Source organism: Epinephelus moara, chromosome 11 (genome assembly GCF_006386435.1).
Source record: "Epinephelus moara isolate mb chromosome 11, YSFRI_EMoa_1.0, whole genome shotgun sequence".
NCBI classification, from domain to species: Eukaryota; Metazoa; Chordata; class Actinopteri; order Perciformes; family Serranidae; genus Epinephelus; species Epinephelus moara.
In genome coordinates, this window is record NC_065516.1 from 1,323,413 (window position 1) to 1,343,275 (window position 19,863).

A 19,863-nucleotide genomic window follows, 5' to 3' on the forward strand; every position below is an offset into this window, starting at 1 on the left:
CTGCAAAGCAAAAGTGTTATGCTATACCAACCATTGGCCAGCTTACAATATGTCACTCTGGTGTTCCTGCAAACAGAAAACAAGCCTAACATAACCACTCAGGTAGAAGCCACTGACATTCATTTCTCTGTAGAGTCTTTACCGTAATGTTGTCAGACGCTTAAAATAACAATCTGACGCAGGCCCGGTTTTACGAGGGTGCATAAGCATGCATTGCACCCTTATTTTATGTGTGTGCATGCTCAGTTGAAGAGAGAGAAAAAAAAAATAAAAATAATGTTGACATAACAAAATAGAACACGTTGATAGTGAAGTGCGTATTCTATTTGCCAGTTTAGTTTTAACTCAATGATAATTAAATAAAATCCCTGCCTTTCTTCAGTAACGTCACTGTCAATGCTGTCTGTCATGCACGTCACTCATTTGCGTCCAGCGCAGTTACCGGCCCGGCGGCTGCTGCACCAGCCGGACGCAGCTTTCTGCTGTACCGTTAACAGCCTGTAACACAAATAACGTTAACGAGATCACCATGGATATTCAAAAATGGTTCAAGCAAAACACGACCAGCAACAAGTCAGACAACGGTAACGATGGTGAGACAGAGACTCGACATCGACGTGAAGTTAGCCTAGCTGCTGGGGAGCAAGCGGCAGCCTCGTCCTGCTCACTCCCGCCCGAGCCGCTGCCTTCACCCCCAGCCCCAGAGCAGGCGCCCGGCTCACCCAAAGCACCGCCACCCGACGACCTAGGTAAAGAGGAGCCGTCAGACTCTATAAAACCTGCACCTTTTGCTGTGGTATGGCGGTTTGTGCCGGATGAAATGGACCACACAGGTTATTTTTATTTTATTTGAGGTTTTTTTCTTTTTTTTAATTCAACTTTACTAAACATGTTTAAAAAAAAGACACAAAAAACAAATAACAAAAATAGGGCATATAAACAATACAATAAATTAGTTGATGAGTAAGTTAGATGGCATGTGTCATGTTCAAAGGGGTAGGAAGAAGTTAAGAATTTTTCTATGTCCTACCACATACTGTTAGCCTATACTATAAAAAAATAAAATTTAAAACTAGGAATTCTATCTATAACAATCAGTGATGGTTTTGAGCTGACAACACTGATTGTTATAGATAGAATTCCTAGTTTGAATTTCTGTGTTTTATGTTCAGGGTAAGAAACATCTGCTGCTAGATGGACTGATGGGTGAGGTAGCCCAGACTAAATGTAGCCTTTTCTTTGTTCTGCTGCAATAAAGCACTTGAAAGACACTTTAAATATTCTTGCTTGGCTGGTATCATCCCACTTGAAATGACTGGAAAATGCATAATTTAGTGTTGAATAATGTGCCGGGCATGTGCACCCCCTCTGATCTAAGATGCACCTCTAGTCATTATTTCTGGAACCGGCCCTGAACCTGAGCCTGTCAGTGGCAAAAACAAACACTTTAAATGAACATAAATTGATGGGGCGCACTTGCACAACGCAGGTACGTTACAACCTATTCCACAGCTGCCTGCTGCAGCGCTCTGGACCAATTTCAAAAACTGATGTTCCCATGACTCACTTAGACACAAAAACATGAGAGTGTAGGGACCAGAATAGGGTCCAGGTTTTAAAATAACAGGGGTACCCATTTAAGTCACGGGTTTCAGCTGGAGTGATCCCATCGCAAGACGTTCTGTTGTTGATTATGAGCTCACACGTCACAGCAGCACAAAAAGCACTCAGTTTCTTCTTGTAAAGTAAAAGAATCAGAGTATCATGTTTTTTTAATGACAATGTTCATTTATTTGTTATTTTACAACACAGGGTTTCACAATGAAAACAGATTCCTCTAGGAGACACACACACAAAGTTACACGGACACATAATCCTCTAGGACAGGTGTCTTCAACATTATTCAGGTCTCTTTGCTGAAAGAGAGGCAGAACAGGGACCCCCTACTACCTACATAAATTGTATAAAACTGAGGTGGACACAATAACTAGTAGTGTTTAAGTGCCATGTATAAACATACTCCTTCATGGTACAATACTAAGCTATTAAAATTATTATTTGCAGATTCATATATTTATACATCGTGTTTGTCTCTGAGGTGGATCTCTTGTTTGAAAAGTTACAAAATGATCCACTGTAGCTCACAACAATGTCTGGACACTTGGAAAAATAATACAGTTAATTGGCCAATATGTTTCAATAGTACGTAGGCCTAACTGTCAGCTAACTAGTTATGTATACTGTTATGGGCAGGTGCCGCACAGTGATTTAGCATTTACATTCTTGCACAAGGATTCATGTGTAACAGCCCGTCATCAATGTTGTGTACTGTAATATCTTTTTTAATGAATTTGCAAATGTATTCTTGCTAATAATATCTTGGCATCATGGTAATGTGTATTTTCAGATATATTTTAATGTAAAAAAAAAAAAAAGAAAACTTACATTAAAACTTAAATCATCAGACTATGATCTCGTGCCCCCTCCCTACACTAACTCTGGTTCTAGTGCAAATAAATCTGAATCTCAATACATTTGGACAGTTTTTGTACTTTTTGACATTTATGGTTATGGTAGCCTATATGACGGTTTTAATTTTATATATCGTATTTTATCTCTGTTGTGTTTTTGCCAACATTACTGGTTATATTTTCGATTATAAAATACAAATATTTGATTGAAATATGTTGCTGGTTGCTAGGTAACGTGGAATCTAAGAGACGCAATCTTTTTTAGACCCGCCCTACTCTACCTCTGATTGGCTAGTGGCCGTTGCCTTCGTTGGCTGGATTGGCTAGGTTTAGGTAAGAGGCGTGAGATTGGTTAGAATTACAGTAAGAAAGTCAGGATAAGCCAATCAGAGGCAGAGCAGGCAGAGAAGGGCGGGCTCTACCTTCGCAATCCAAGGCACGAGACCGACCAAACATTACCAGCCGTTTGTGCAGAGTAATGGCTTGAAAATAATACAAACCTTCTCCGGTACTTTAAACCAAAAATATATAAATTCATTAATTACTAACTCAGCTGAGATGCGGAGGGTAATGTCCGGAATGAACAGAGTGGGAGTCGAGGATGAATTTGTTGTTGAAAACGTCAAACAGAACTGGAAAGGTCAGGAAAATGACGTTAGTTTAACGTTATGCTAGGTTTACCTCCCTAGCTAACATTTATGTCAGTCATTGTAAGGTGTAACCTGTTAAAAAGCTTCACTATAGTCTCTCCAGATGATTTTATATTGTTTCACTAACCTCGCTGCTGCCTCTGATTACGGCAGATGGAGGGAGGAGGAGTGGCGGTGTGATGGAGGTCGTCGGGGCGGTGCTGACCGTGTTGTCCGTGGTCTTCATCCTCTTCACCTTCCCCCTCACAGCCTGGATGTGTGCTAAGGTATTCTGATGAAATAAAAATAAATAACTATTTTAGTAACGTTACACCTACCCTTAAATGCACATACTTATGAATCGTGTTTCTGCAAGTAAAATGCATCATTTTAAAGTGGTGGAATGTAACTTACTTATCTGAGGAGGGGTGTGACTTCTGTTTTGTGTTATTTTTTATTTTTTGGGACCCTCCCAAAAGCCTCCCAGAGTAAGTGGCGGAAAACGCATGATCCTTCCTTCACTATAAATTACTTATTGGATTTTTAAAACTTACCCTTTGATGTTTAAAAGTTAAAAGTTGAAGACAAAATGCTGGAATTAAGAAAAACACCTCGGTTTTTCACTTTTGTCATGCAGGCTGGTTAGTTTTTTCAAGCAGTTGACATGCAGAATGAAGTGATCTTGATTGATCTTGATAAATATTTTAAGTTCACTTAAGGAAAAAAAAAAAGCATTCTTCACACATGTTCTGTCCAAGGACAGTTGAAATGATTGAAATGATTCTGGCTATGATAAATGGTGCAATATTGCAGATTTTTAAAGAAAACATGTCATCCAAACCTGCAAGTGGGTTTAAAAATCTGTGATAAAATAAATACAAATTACAACCATCTAAGGTTGTATGCCCTTCCCCTGAGCCAAAATAAAAAACACAAGCCCCTCCCCAGCAGTTCACAAATTGTTTGACATGCCTCCTTTTGCACCACCCCCTCCTTTATCATAAGTAGCAAACAGTTCCTAAGTACATGCACTTATGTACTGCACCTCAGTGCAAATTTGAGATACTTGTACATTACTTATCTATATACCTGTGTGTGTGTGTGTGTGTGTGTGTGTGTGTATGTATGCATACATATATATATATATGTATATATATATATATATACATATATACATATATATATAATACATGTCCTGCAACTCTGTACAAGTGCTGCGGTTTTTGTCTCACAGGTCATCCGGGAGTATGAGAGGGCTGTTATATTCAGACTGGGCCGTGTTGTTAAAGGACGAGCTAAAGGACCTGGTACAAATCATTCCTTTAAATTCTCTTTCTATCTGGACATAGCAAGGTACATGCAAACAATCCAATCACTGTAATAAGACTTGGAAGCCTCGACCACCCATGCCCTTTGCTAAAACAGTTGTAACAGAGGAAAATAATTCTTCAACTGTAAAACTGTAGGAACCTCCTGCCAGAAAACCTAATAATAGGCAAAACCAAAATATTCAATAATGATTTGCCTGGGAGGACCCACTTTGTCACAGTCAATTAGATACAATGATTCTTTTTAACAGGAATAATGAAAATCTGATAAGTTTTTTTCCAACAAAACTGTCCAAAACTCTGTTCAAATAAATCTGTCTTTGTTTTACATACAATGAGTTAGATTTTGTAAATGGTTAATACTAGCAACTCCTGTAATCCCCGTGATGCTTTGAGGGTAGGAGATAACTCTGTTAGATTCATTTCATGGAACATAAAAGGGGTGAATGGACCAATAAAACGTTCAAGAGTGTTTGCCCATTTAAAAAATCTAGGAGCTGAGGTAATCTTCCTCCAAGAGACACATTTGAAAAAAGCCGATAATTTTAGGCTCCGTAAAACTTGGATCAGCCATGTGTTTCACTCCAGTTTTAATATTAGGGCACGGGGGTTGCAATATTGGTCAGTAAAAAAATACAGTTCATCCCAGCGAATGTTGAATCAGACCCTGGTGGCTGATATGTGATAGTGATGGGCTCTCTATTTCATATACCTGTTTTGTTAGTGAACATATATGCGCCCAACTGGGATGACGTTGTTTTTGCCAACAAACTTTTAGCCTCACTTCCAAATTTAAACACGCATCAACTGATCTTGGGAGGAGACTTAAACTGTGTAATGGATCCTAGTTTGGACCGATCCAACCCTAAATTTACTCCCACGACTAGAATGTCCAGATCCTTTTCAGTGTTTATGAGAGAAAATGGATATGTAGATCCTTGGAGGCTCTTAAACCCAAGCTCAAAGGCTTTTTCTGTTTTTTTCACATGTCCACCACACTTTCTCTCGGATTGATTACTTTTTTGTAGATAGAACTTTTATACCATTTGTTAAATCTGTGGAATACTTGGCCATCATTATTTCCGATCATGCTCCTTTACAACTACACATTTCGTTTCCTCTGTATCAGGGGGACCGACCGCCATGGAAGTTGAATTCTTTGTTGCTTTCTGACAAAGACTTCTGTGATAAAATTTCAAAATCCATAGATACTTTTATTGAAACTAATACATCTACCTCAGTTTCCTATTCCCTTTTATGGGAAACTCTAAAAGCGTTCTTACGTGGTGAAATAATTTCTTTTGTGTCTTATTTGAATAAAATGGAGAAGCAACAACTACAACATTTAAAGGGCCAGTGTGTAAAATGGGTTGAAAACTGTTGAAAACAGTGACATCAGTGGTCAAATTCTAGATTGCAGGGCTCACTCGCTCACCCCTCCCGTCGGGTAAATGACGGTGGCCTCGTAGGGACAAAAAGCCTTGCGCAGACAAGAGTTTTTCAGGAGTAGGTCTATCTAGCGACGAGGTGAATGTTTATTTAGAAATCTACACCATGTTACGATATTGTAATGAATCCCTCACGAGCAGGAGACCAGAGGAGCGTTCGGGAAAAAGGCCAGTTTATTTGAGCACTCCAAAAACTCCGGTAACACTCCAGGGGGTAAAAGACTCCGTCCCAAACTCTGACTCTTCTAGCGTAACACACACACTTCATACACACATACTCGTTTACAATACCTAGCGGGGACCCCCTCCCCTCTCTGCTCCACCAATCTCCAGCCCGCACACTGACTGACAGCGTAGCCGGTAAACAGAGCTCAGCTGTTTATTTAGCCTAGCAATATCTCCGGACTATAGTAGCTGCAATGGACGACTTTGAACGCGATTTTGAAGAGTTTCTTGTAGCGGACACAGACCCAGAGCCATACCTGTTTGAGCCGGAGCATACAGATGAGGAACTCCATGTGTTTGATGCTGAGCGGGCGAGAAGAGAGGCTGAATGCACAGAATGGGATTCGGTGCTACTGCTACTATGGACCTGACTGTATATCATCAGGAGGGAAAGCGCCGCAGAGAGTGCATCACAAGGAGTGAAGTTGCGTCTTCTTTTCCTCGCAGATGACGGTTCGGGTTCATTCTCTCCTGTTGCGTGGTAAGTGTGGTCCATTCACAAACTTTATAACTAAAAAAACTTCTCACTACTCTCTATCAACGAACTACTAACACTCTCTGCTGTTTCCTCCTCCTTCTTCCTTCCTCCTGCTGTCTTCTTCGTTGGTTTATTTATACACGCGAAACGCGTTCTCTGGCTGGCTGGATTGTCCGCTCGGGCTGCCGTACATACATGGCGGCGCAAGATGTCGACCTCTCTAAAGCAAGGCCCTTGCTATATATATATATCAAAGCATAATTATAAGGCTACGAAAACCAAACGAATTTTATTTTATAGCGATTATACACTTATATAAACATATTAATGGGTAGAATATTCAGATTCAGATTCAGATTTGACCATAAACCATGCCAAATATTACACACTGGCCCTTTAACTGAATCTATTTACAACTTTGACACGCAGTATGTTTCTAATCCTTCAACTGAACTTCTTAAAAAAAGGGAAAACCTACAATTAGGGTTTAACTTACTATCTACAAAAAAAGCGGAACAACTACAGTTATACTCCCGTGGTCGATCATATGAGTATGGGGATAAAAATAGTCGGCTGTTAGCGCACCAGTTAAAGCGTGAAGTAGCCTGACGCCGTATTTGTGAAATTAAAAATAGTCATGGTAACTTGGTGACAAGCCCACAGGAAATTAATAAGACTTTTGAGTCTTACTACACTAAACTGTATACCTCTGAACTCACCTCAAATAAAGGGCCAATGACTAAATTTTTAGACGGTCTAAATTTCCCTCACTTTGAATTAGACAAAATTTTAGAACTGAATCGCACAATAGAACTAGGAGAGATCCATGTGGCAATCACATCTATGGAGAGTGGCAAGACCCCCGGGCCTGATGGCTTTACGACCGAGTTCTTTAAAAAATTAAAGGATAAGCTTTCTCCAATTCTTTTAGGAATGTTTCAGGAGTCATTGACAAAAGGTATCCTCCCCCCTGCTCTCTTACAAGCAACTATCACACTTTTGTTTAAAAAAGACAAAGACCCCACTGACTGTGGATCATATCGGCCAATCTCTCTTCTTAATGTTGATGTAAAAATCATTGCAAAAATGCTGTCTCGCCGACTTGAAAACATTATGCCTTTAATTATTTCTGAAGAACAAACCGGTTTCATAAAAGAACGTCACTCATTCTCCAACATTTGCAGACTTTTTAATATAGTTTATACCTGACACTCTACACAGGTCCCTGAGGCAGTCATATCACTAGATGCCGAGAAGGCCTTTGATCGTATTGAATGGAAATATATGTTTGCGGCCCTTAAGAAATTCGGTCTTGGCGATACATTTTGCTCCTGGATTAAACTTTTATACTCTTCACCTCAAGCATGTGTTAATACTAATTCTTTACGTTCCCCCTTTTTTTTATTAACAAGAGGCACACACCAAGGATGCCCACTGTCACCTCTGCTCTCTGCAATCGCGATTGAGCCTCTATCCATCGCATTAAAAACATCTTCACTCATACAGGGAATATGGCGAGGTGGAATAGAACACCGTGTTTCTTTGTATGCGGATGACTTTTTGTTATATGTAAATGACCCAGTGGCATCCTTTCCTACCATTATATCAATTTTGACGGACTTTGGTTCATTTTCAGGATATAAATTACATTTTCAAAAGAGCCAACTTTATCCGATAAATGATTTGGCATGTCAAATTCAACAGACTTCACTTCCTTTTCATTTAGCTAGCTCAGGATTCAGGTATCTTGGTGTTAATATAACTCCATACAGCCAACTTTACCCCCCTGGTTGAGAGTATAAAAAATGATCTTCTCCGATGGAATAGCCTACCTCTATCGCTACCAGGAAGAGTACAATCGATAAAAATGAACATAATCCCAAAAATTTCTTTACATGTTTAGATGTTTACCAATTTTTCTACCAAAGTCTTTTTCCATACTATTGATAAGGCCATTTTGAACTTTATTTGGGCAGGTAAAACCCCAAGAGTGAGCAAAGTTTTTCCAACACCCCCGAAATGTGGGTGGTTTAGCCCTTCCCAATTTTATTTATTATTATTGGGCAGTTAACATTCAAAAAATATTATTTTGGATTAATGCCCCTGAAACAGATTGGTGCATGTTAGAGGCTCATTCGTGCCAGTCATCCTCTCTTCTCGCCTTGGTCTATTCATCTCTTCCGATAAGACCGTCCTCTTATTCATCTAATCCCATTGTGCTTGCTACTATAAGGATTTGGATTCAATTTTGTCTTCATTTTAAGTTCTCTACAGCTTCCTCTCTTGGCCCCATTAGTAAAAATCATTTGTTTTCACCCTCTACGGTTGATGCAACATTTTTACAGTGGAAAGAAAAGGGACTGAAGTGTTTCAGAGACCTTTATGACGGCAACCTCTTTTCTAGTTTTGACACTTTATGTAAGAAATATAATTTAACCCGCTCAAATCCTCTCCNAACCCACGCTGACATGGGGAGAACATGCAAACTCCACACAGAAGGGCTCCCACGCCCGGGATTGAACTGGCAACCCTCTTGCTGTGAGGCGAGAGTGCTAACCACCACACCACCGTGCCGCCCCCCGCTCAAATCTTTTTAGATATTTTCAAATCCGTAATTTTTTACAGAAACAGTTCTCCTCATACCCCAGCCTTCCATGTAAGGCACTATGGGAGAAACTACTAGAAACACATCTAGCTCAGAGAGGACTGGTTTCAAAGCTTTATAATCAAATTATGCTTATCAATGATGATTTTTCTGTAATTAGAACCAAATGGGAAGACGAATTAGGAATGAATTTAACAGAGGACTGGTGGGCAAGCGCGTTAAAAAGGGTTAATACTTCTACATCTTGTGCTAGACTTAGTTTTATTCAGTTTAAAGTTGTCCATAGGATGCATTTTAGTAAAATTAGATTAGCCAAATTCACAGATCAAGACTCAAGATGTAACCGTGGTAACGACCCACAAGCAGATTTATTACACACATTCTGGACTTGTTCCAAACTTAGAGATTTTTGGTGTTGTGTTTTTAATATTCTGACTGAAATTCTCAAGACCAAAGTACAACCATGCCCTCTACTGGCGATTTTTGGAACACCAGCTAAAACTGTCTCATATGACACCACAGCTAAGGACATTAATGCTTTCACTACTCTTTTGGCAAGTCGTAGAATACTTCTCAGCTGGAAATCTCCCATCTCACCATCTCAATCTGCTTGGCTGAAAGACGTGACATACTTCTTGAGTCTTGAAAAAATCAAATATGCTCTTAGAGGATGTAATGAACATTTCACTAAGAAATGGCAACCTTTCATTTTGTACTTCTATAATTTATCTGTGCTGCCCCCTGAATGAGACTCACTTGCTTGATCAAATGTATCTACGTGAGTTCTTCTTTTTGTTTCTGTCATACTGAGGCTGTACTTTTTGCAACATTATGTAAGTTTTGAAGCAGCATTATTAATACACTAGTACATCAACTTAACATCAGGCTATATGGGTGGGTGGGTTGGGTTTTGTTTTTTGTTTTTTTCTATGTGTGTTACATATGTAAAAGCGCCTGCTTTTGTGTATATGGTTTTGTTTTTGTTTTTTTGTTTTGCTTTTTTGTCTTTGTACGTTAAATATGTAAAGGGGGGTGGGGGGGGGACAATGTATCTTTAAATAGTAAATGCCACATTGCATATTTCCATCAATAAACTATATATCGGAGATTTTGCATTTTGTTAACCCCTATTATGTTTTGAGATGGTTTTCATTGTTTGACTACAACACGCATGTCTCTATGAGGACTTTTAGCAGCTTCTCTCTGTCAAAGCCAGAAACCTGAGAAGTCACTCACAAACTTGCGATGTCACATGGCTGAGACACACTAAACTAACTTCAAAGAACCAGCGGCAACAAAATCCAACTGTCACCTCCTTGTGGCCTGTGACTTGGCCAGAAACTTGTACATAAACACACTACAAAGACTACAGTCACGTACACCTGCATGAGAGGAAATGACTCTCCACACCAGCAGATGGCGGTAATCTGTAATAGTCATTCAAAATGGGTAATCGGAAGACTGGATGTTAGCCCGTTTACACATTAACAACCCAATCAAATGAAAGAACAGAACATACTTACCATGCGCTAATGAAGAATAACACAAAATAACAATCACAAAACATTTCTGCTAAAGAGCCCAATGGCTGAAGAAAATATGCTTACCTTATGTAATAAGTTTGTTTTGATGTCACTCCCTCTTGACTTTAGCTCTTAATTTGGTTTTCTCACTTCCGTTTCTCCTCTTGTGCACTGAGCTGAACTGCCAATCAGAGTGATTTCATTCACTGACGGGCTCCACTGTCACAGATTCAACATGCTGAATTTGGGGGCTGATGAGGGGCAACAATGCAGGACACACTGCATAGACTAGGGCAGCAGATGCTCACTGACAGATGCCCCAACATTGACTAAAAACCGACCATCGGCTTGGTGTGTCAGGGCCCATAAGGTGTAACGTCTGGAGCTGCTCCAAAGACAAAAAATGGGAGCCTGAATTGTTGACCCACAGAATGCTTGTTTTTTGTTTAATTCCCAAATCAGTTTTATTCTCTTGAAGTGTTCTTAGTTCTGAAACAGAAACTGTACCCATGTACTCAGAACATTTTCCTGGGTGCTCTGTCTCATCTAGAACATGTTTACTAAGTCATTATCAGTGGAGCAGATCCTGACTTTATACCCTATGACATCACAAATTTGAGATTAAGCCCTCTAGTTTTTTGATTTGGAAGGGAGATGTTCATTTTTTCTGATATTTTTGGATTACCCTAGATTGTAGGAATAACGTATGAATTTTGAAAATGAGTGTAGTTCCCCTTTGAGGGCGAAAATGTCTCAATAAACAACCAGCTGGGTTCCTCTCACCTTACTGTATCTCTGCAGGTCTGTTTTGGGTCATTCCCTGGCTGGACGTCATCCAGAAGGTGGACCTGAGGACGGTATCCTTTAACATCCAGCCACAAGAGGTCAGCAGCTCTGCCCAAACATTAGATATGGAATTTATTTCTTCAAGTGGTTCACAAAGAGCAGCGCAGGAAATAAACCATGTATCATATCCTTAATTTTCTGATGATCTTTTACTCACCTCACCCTGCTTAGGTTCTGACTGCAGACGGGGTGCCTTTAAAGGTGGATGCTGTCTTGTTTTATCGAGTAGTGGACCCCTCCCTCTGGGTGACGCGTGTTAAAAATGGCTACCAGGCCACGCACACACTGGCCCAGACGGCCCTTAGGGCCACGCTGGGTGCACACACTCTGACAGACATACTGATGCAGAGGACGGGCATTTCAAAGAGGATGGAAGTGAGTAAAATACACATTAAGTCAAAAACTGTGGTACAAAGCTCTCTAAAATTAGGGAAAATCTAGCTTTAGTTACAAAAAGATTTGAAAGTAAAATCTGTCTTTTTTAAGCAATTTTAAAACATTACATTCAAGAATTTTGATTGCTACTTTTTATTGTTTTACCTCTCTGTACGTAATTTCTGTGTGTTCTGTCCATGCTCTATTTATCTATTTAATAGAATGACACTTCCTGGTTAAATAAAGTACTAAATAAATTTCAACATTACATATTTATATGAGGATGCTTCACTTTGCCCCTCAGCACTATAATAGTATACGGTTGTTGAAATTTGTTGTACCTGTGCTGTCCTGCAGGAGGTGCTGTACACTGCGTCCAGACTGTGGGGCGTTCAGGTGGAGCGGTTGGAGCTGAAAGACCTGACTCTCCCTGTCAGTCTGCAGCGCTGCATGGCTTCAGTGGCTGAGGCAGCCAGGAACGCCAGGGCAAAGGTACCGACACACACACAGACAGGTGCTTCCTGTCAGCTTCAGTTCAGTCGATCTGTGTTTGGCTCTGTAGTCTCGTCTGAACAGTTACACACAAAAGTGTGTCTGAGCTCCTGCCATCTGTTTGATTTAACCCCAGAGAACCTACAGACATTAAACATACTGTATGTTCATGTCTGTGTAGGTGTTCAGTAATTCAGGTCATGTGATCTACAGAAGGTTTAAAATACAAGCAAAGTAGCTGAAAGTAACGGTAAGCAGACATCCACAAAAGCCGTATCTAAGATAACGCTACGATAGTACCGGGGTTATTAAGCCCAGCTCAGACCAAAGATTCACGACAACACAAGTTGAAACTTGCTACTGTTTGCAATGTGCTGGTCTTCAACGTTCTTAAAACCTGCCATTTTACAGCAATGCAACCAGACAAGACATTGTATCATCTCCATAGCAACAACTCTCTGTACTAGAGTGATGATAGTGATAGTGAGGTACTTGCTGCAGTTTCATTTCTGGGGATTAATGGCAAAAACATAAACAAAACGACGTAGGCTTCAGATGCTTTGCATTTATAATAAATAAGCCACAATAATTAAAATAACCAGTGCAGGTAAATCAGTCAGAATAGGATATGTGTGTGTGACACGCACATACAGAGAGCAGCAGCTGCCCACTGTCCAATAAATGCTGTTTTTACAACTGTTTTTTACAGTGTTATTACACTAAACTGTGCCCCTCTTGTTACATCCTGTTTTGAAGACACTCAGATTTTTGGATTGTCAATGTTCAGCTTATTTTGTGATGAAATATTCGTACTCAACTGTTATATTGTCTAATTGTCTAAGATTATGATCGTTTGATTCTGCATTTTTGAGGATTTTCTGCTGACCTTATTTTGCCTCTGTCTGTGTTTGTAAGGTGATTGTGGCAGAAGGAGAGGTGAAGGCATCCCGTGCTTTAAAGGAGGCAGCATCAGGACTTTCCCCCGTTGCTCTCCAACTGAGATACCTGCAGTCATTGTCCTCCGTCCAGAGCAGCGCGTCCATCGTGGTCTTCTCTCTCCCCATAGAGCTCCTCGACATGTTTATCCCCCATCTTCCTTAGCTCTCCATCTGATTGTCTTTTCAGGGAGATAGAGAGGTAGACCGAGCTGTATAATGCAGAAGAATCATCAAAACAACATTTCACTAGCTTGTTTAAGTGTCTTCCAGATGTATGAACTGTCCATATAACTACATGTCAGTTACTCTGTTAATAAAATTAGTTTTGTTTTTATATTTTCTATTTGAAAAATCAGCTTTTGTTTTTTGATTTTGTCACCATGTATGTTGTCAGTGCTCGTTCTGCACTCAATTTCCGAGAAATCACTCAGTCAAACTGCATCTTTATTGGTGTTTTGAGCTAAATGCTAACATCCCTATGCTAACAGTTCACAATGTCAATGCTAACACGATGTTTACCATGATCACTATCTTAGTTTAGTGTGTTAGAATGCTAATGTTTAAGTAGCACTAAACACAAAGCACAGCCAAGGCTGATGGGAATGTCATTAGTTTTACAACTATTTGGTTATAAACCTTGGTTACTTGATTTAAATTTTGACCTGATGGTGTCGCTAGAGGAAATCAGATCACAGTCAGCAATCGTAATTTATCCTGAGAGGGACCTGAATGTGTGCATCAAAATTCATGTCAGCCCATCCAGTTGTTGAGATGTTTTACTTGAAACCCCAGATGTCAACCTCATGGTGGCGCCACAGGAAAAGTCAGACGATCAACAAAGTCTTAAGGATTCATCCTCTGGGGACCATGAATGTCTGTGCCAAAGTCCTCACCAATCCATCCAGTAGTTGTTGAGATCTGGACCAAAGTGGTGGACTGGCCCACCAACCGATGTCCCCAGCGCTGTGGAGCTAGCATGATTTAAAGTAAGTCTGTGGTGGACAGACAAGCTGGTCATAACTGATAATGGTGTCAGAGAACGGATACATGTTGGATCATCCGATTATCATTACCTAATACTGCAGTTTAACCGACACATGAATAAGGTTCAACCGTTCAGCTGTGATTATCTCAGCAGCTTTAGCTGAAGACTCCTACAATAGAACATCTAGACCCTCCTGACCTTTTCTAACCTGGCCCAGGACCCTCTGACTGTCTCACTTACAGAGGGGATTATTGTTTTTATGATAACTGACAAAGAGATTTTAATTTTGTTGGTCTGTTCTCTGCATCCACCATCCTAATTTATATCATTAAAACCCAAATTAAAAAGTGACCATCTCAAAACTAATACCCAAATACAGCCATTTAAAAGAGTTTATTTAGGCCAATCACAGCATATGTAGTGTTTTGGACAAGTTTTGAATTTATGCTGTCAAATGAGTGAGTAAAATTAGCAACGCTAGCAGTAAAATATGGAAAAGTTACGGAAAAGTTTTGAAAAGTCAGAGGTAAATATGTGTAGTAACCCTGAGGTGTTTATATGTCTGTGTGTCCATGGACTGGCTTAGTCAACAATCGTCCAAGATACAGTCACGAATCTTTACAGGTGTGTAGCTGAAATCCTTTCAGTGTTAAGATGACATAATCCAGATAATAACAGCTCCAATCTAAAGACATGAGGAAATCAGATTTTTGAATTTGAATTTGGGCTGCACCTCCTGTTGGTTTTACAGCTCAGAATAATGTTATGAGAGTGTGAAAGAGTACAGACTGACTACATGTTGCTGGTTTTATAATCTCTTCCACAGGATCCACACTGGCCTCTCTGTTATGTTGCCAAGTCAGGTGACTGATGAGAGGGCGTGGCCTCAAAGCTAAGCTCTTTAACTGGCCAGGACACTGTGACCTTACACTAACCTTTTACCTAACTGCTCACCTGCCACTCACTGTTCAGTCCTGGTCTGTAGAGGCACAAAAAAACACAAACATGAAGAGAAAATCTCAAAGGACACACATGCAGTATCTCAGTGTGTCAGTGTCTCTTTATCGCACATTTCAGATTTTTTAATGCACTTTTTTGAGGTCCAATTTGGTTTTCTGTCAATATAACACGCTTAAAAATTTGAACAAGAAGGCGAATCAGTATTTCCCAAAATGTTGAACTCTTCTTTGAAGTATTCAGGAAATCTGGGATAGAGCTGCTAAATTAAAGGACCAGTGTGTAGTATTTAGGGAGATATACTGGCAGAAATGAAATATAATAAGTATGTCTTCTTTAGTGTATAATCGCCTGAAAATAAGAATCCTCGTATTTTCATTACCTAAGAATGCGTCTTTTATATCTACACAGGGAGCAGGTCCTCGTCTACAGAGATCGCCATGTTGCACCGCCATGTTTCTACAGTAGCCTAGAATGAACAAACCAAACACTGGCTCTACATAGTGTCTTTGACATTTTTGCATCGGCCACCATCACAAAACAAAACACTGATTTGTAACACAAAACTGCTTTATTCAGTGTTTTTATCAGTTTTAATCAGCCGGTAGGTTTATTTTGGAGAGGAAGAGACCTGTGAGGATAATTCGAGTCATGGTAAAAACTTCTTGAACAATGAACATTAAAGGAATTCTAGCCAGGAGAAGTTTCCGCTGGTTAATTGTAATAATAATAATAATAGTACATTTTATCTATAGAGCGCTTTTCAAGGTACTCAAAGACACTTTGTATGAGTTTAAAACGACTATAAAATAGAATACAATAAGATTCACACAGTATCATTCACACATTAAAAGCTGTTTTGAAAAGATGTGTTTTGATGAGTGATTTGAACTGGGAGAGGTCAGTGCAGTCTCGAATGTGTTTGGGAAGAGAGCTCCAGAGGGAGGGGGCGGCTATGGAGAAGGCACTGTCACCCCAGGTCCAGTGCTTGGTCCTGAGTGGTGGAGTCAGGAGGTTGGCATCAGAGGACCGGAGGCTGCGGGAGGGAGTGTGGCAGTGGAGTAGGTCAGTGAGGTAGGAGGGAGCCTGGTCATGGAGGGCTTTATGAGGGATGAGAAGAACTTTGAATTGGATGCTTTGTGGGACAGGGAGCCAGTGGAGGTTCTGAAGGACAGGGGTGATGTGATCACGGGAGCAGGAATGGTTGAGCAGACGGGCAGCAGAATTCTGGATGCATTGGAGTTTCAATTCTGGATGTGATGAAGGTATGGATCAGAGTTTCAGCAGCAGAGGGGGAGAGTGATGTGTGGACATGAGCTTTGTTTTTTAGGTGGAAGAAGGCAGTACTGGTGATTTGACTGACATGTTTTTCAAAGGAGAGGTTGTTGTTGAAAATAACTCTGAGGTTGCGGATGTGTGGTGAGGAATGCAGAGTGAAATTAAAAATGGTGAGGCAGAAGTTGTAAGTGGTTTTGGTGAGGGATTTGGGACGGGATGATGGTCATGTCAGGTTTTTCCCAGTTCAGTTTGAGGAAGTTGGCTTGCATCCAGGACTTGATGATGTTGAGGCAGGTGGTCAGAGTGGAGTGAGCTTCAGGGGTGATGGATGTAGTGGAGATGTAGAGCTGGATGTCATCGGCATAGTGTGTTTGCCATATAGTGAGTGTTAATTTAGAAGCACTATTGTGTATATTTTTCTGTTTTCTTTTGTGGCTGGTGGGGAGGACAAGAGATGCACAGTGTTGGAAAGTAACTAACTACATTTATTCAAACACACTTAAGTCCAATTTTGAGGTACTTGCACTTTACTTGAGTATTTCCATTTTCTGTCACTTTATTAGAGAAGTATAAAGACATCTCAGAGGTAAAAAAAAATGTACTTTTTAATCCGCCACATATATCTGACATTAGTTACTATGCAGATTTAGATTAATAATACAAAATATAACTAACAAATAGATTATGAAGTATTTTTGTAACTTAATACTTACTGATAATTGCAGTAAATTTATAAACTACCCAGCATTATATTACATAGTTGAAATGAGCTCCACCTTTACCAGCTGCAACCTTTAGGTGATTAATGCATCAATGCATTTACTTTAGCTACTTAAAGAATATTTTGAAGCCAATACTAATACTGTCCTTTTACTTCGTTTTGAATAGAGGCCTTTTACTTCTTACAGAGTATTTGTACACTTTTTTATTGCTACTTTTGTTTCATTGAAAGATCTGAGTACGTCTTCCAATTCTGTAGACAACACAGACTGGCTGGTATCAGATTTTACACCAAAGCACCACATTAGCAAAAAGAAATGAAGAAAGACTCTGGACTCAGAGGTTGATGTTGTGAAGGCTCATTTAGCATGAAGCCGTGTTCCTTCTGACAGACAGAATTAACAGAGGCCAGTGTGTTGTCTGCACGCTGGTCTCTCTCTGTGTCTTTAAGCAGTTAAACTGAACTCCTGATTGTACGGTTTCAGCGTGCACTCCTACATTACTGTAACCCTCAGCTCAGTTTCTCTGCTTTTGGAGTGTTTTCAGAGTCTCTGGATGTTAAATTACATGAGGAATTCAGTGAGTACAGGGCAGCCTGGGCTGGGTGCAGTGTGGTCAGAGCCTGTGGAGCTATTAATAACCATCACTGGTGTGGCTTCAACTTTTGACGGTATAGATTACCAAAATAAACCTACTTTGACTTCACTCATCAGTGACGAGGAGCAGAGAAACCTCCTTCCAGGTTTTTATGTTCTTCTCTTTGGTTTATATATTTTCACTGATTTCTATTTTTGTTGAAATATAAAATGTACTGTTCACAGTTTTTTTCATAGAACATTCAAAGGTGATTTTAAAAAGTAGAACGGGCCCCCCATCTTATGCCTATACCATACATTAAAACTACTTTGAGAAGACTGAAGTCTGACATCCTCTCAAATCATTCTAAAAAAAAAATCCTCCTTTCTAAAAAAAAGAAGGACAATATAACATACTAACTCTACTGTTGGGCGTACTGTATTAACTTTCTGCCATGAGTAAAATTTTTAACTTATTTAACACTCACTTTATATTTTTGTGAATCCAGTTTCTAGTTTCTGCACTAAGTCTTTTTTGGATTTACATTCATAGCATCCAAAAGAGGCATTACCCAAAATACAAAGTGGCTTTCCAAAAACAGGAAACATAGGCAGAACAACACTAAGAGGACTAAAACCTGGTGAGGCAGCTTTTAGCTGTCATGCTCCAAATGGTTGGAACAGTCTGCCTGTGAATCTCCAAACACAAACTTAAAACCTATCTAAACAGGCTATTGATTGGCAGTGGTTTATAGGCATTATGTACTTATCACTTATAGACTTTGTTTTGTCTGTCTAATCTTTTTTATCTAGTTTTTAGTCTAACACGTATTAAACATTTAGAAGAAGAGTATACTTTTTTAATCCCCTCAGGGGAAATTCATTTTTTTCACTGTTGTTGTATACACACAGACTTGAAATACACACACATGCACAAAAATGACCTATCTATTAAACGGAGAGATCAGTCCACACACTTTAACCGGTGACCCTCCAGTTCCCAAACCAAGTCCCTATGAGCTACTGCCCATGTATATATTATCCCTCTCATCAACTTTTTGTTTGTATTGTCATCATATTCATTTTTGCCTTTGTCTTTTTATTCTATTTTATCTAGTTCTTACACCTAGTTTTTCTTTCACTCTATACTTCTATTACTGTTTTTATAGCTTTTAAATTAATTTTATTCTATTTTATTGTGTTGTGTGTGCTGATTTCTAATTGTTGAATTGTTTTTGTAATTTTTTTGTTTTTACGTTCTATACTTGTTCTGTCTTTTTGTTAGTCATCTATGAAGCACTTTAAACTGAACAAACCTTTATGAAATGTGCTATACAATTATAGTAATTATAGCTGGATTGACTGATTAAAAAGAAGTGCAACAGCATAACTGCCACTTGTCCTCCATGTGCTTTTGCCTCCTTTTACTTACACATTTTCAAAAGATATGCAGATGCTGGAAGTGGATATTATAAAATGAGTGTTTCAATAGTAGAAAATCTTTCCTTTTTAGCCTCCTGATTCAACTTTAAATGATCAAGTTGGAAATTATTTCACAACTTTTTAAGATCTGAAACTCTGAACTCTGCTACCTCTGTCTCTCCTCCCCCACTTTCATCCTCCACTCACTTTAATCAATCAATCAATCAATCAATTTTATTTATAAAGCCCAATATCACAAATCACAATTTGCCTCACAGGGCTTTACAGCATACGACATCCCTCTGTCCTTTGGACCCTCACAGCTGATCAGGAAAAACTCCCCAAAAAAACCCTTTAATGGGGAAAAAAAACGGTAGAAACCTCAGGAAGAGCAACTGAGGANTCACAGCTGATCAGGAAAAACTCCCCAAAAAAACCCTTTAATGGGGAAAAAAAACGGTAGAAACCTCAGGAAGAGCAACTGAGGAGGGATCCCTCTTCCAGGACGGACAGACGTGCAATAGATGTCGTACAGAACAGATCAGCATAATAAATTAACAGTAATCCG

At 39.6% G+C, this 19,863-nt stretch overlaps 1 protein-coding gene across 2 annotated transcripts; it reads left to right on the plus strand.

Moving 5' to 3' along the window:
* The first annotated feature begins 2,903 nt into the window (after nucleotides 1–2,903).
* zgc:112408 (uncharacterized protein LOC550260 homolog) lies at nucleotides 2,904–13,707 on the plus strand. Of its 2 annotated transcripts, none has more exons than XM_050057000.1 (7): nucleotides 2,904–3,111; nucleotides 3,275–3,387; nucleotides 4,335–4,407; nucleotides 11,509–11,591; nucleotides 11,725–11,928; nucleotides 12,289–12,420; nucleotides 13,336–13,707. In XM_050057000.1, exons 1-7 carry the CDS (start codon nucleotides 3,030–3,032, stop codon nucleotides 13,519–13,521), a joined length of 873 nt encoding a protein of 290 aa, XP_049912957.1. In that variant the 5' UTR covers nucleotides 2,904–3,029; the 3' UTR covers nucleotides 13,522–13,707. The 2 variants fall into 2 exon arrangements, with proteins under 2 accessions (XP_049912957.1, XP_049912956.1); XM_050056999.1 differs by having other exon boundaries at nucleotides 12,286–12,420; nucleotides 13,336–13,706.
* Nucleotides 13,708–19,863: the final 6,156 nt, after the last annotated feature.

Bases quoted from the DNA above. Each gene is read 5' to 3' on its own strand.
- zgc:112408 (XM_050056999.1), top strand. From the start codon at position 3,030: ATGCGGAGGGTAATGTCCGGAATGAACAGAGTGGGAGTCGAGGATGAA. The intron at 4,408-11,508 runs GTACAAATCATT...GTATCTCTGCAG, and splicing joins AGGACGAGCTAAAGGACCTG to GTCTGTTTTGGGTCATTCCC. The intron at 11,592-11,724 runs GTCAGCAGCTCT...CACCCTGCTTAG, and splicing joins TTAACATCCAGCCACAAGAG to GTTCTGACTGCAGACGGGGT.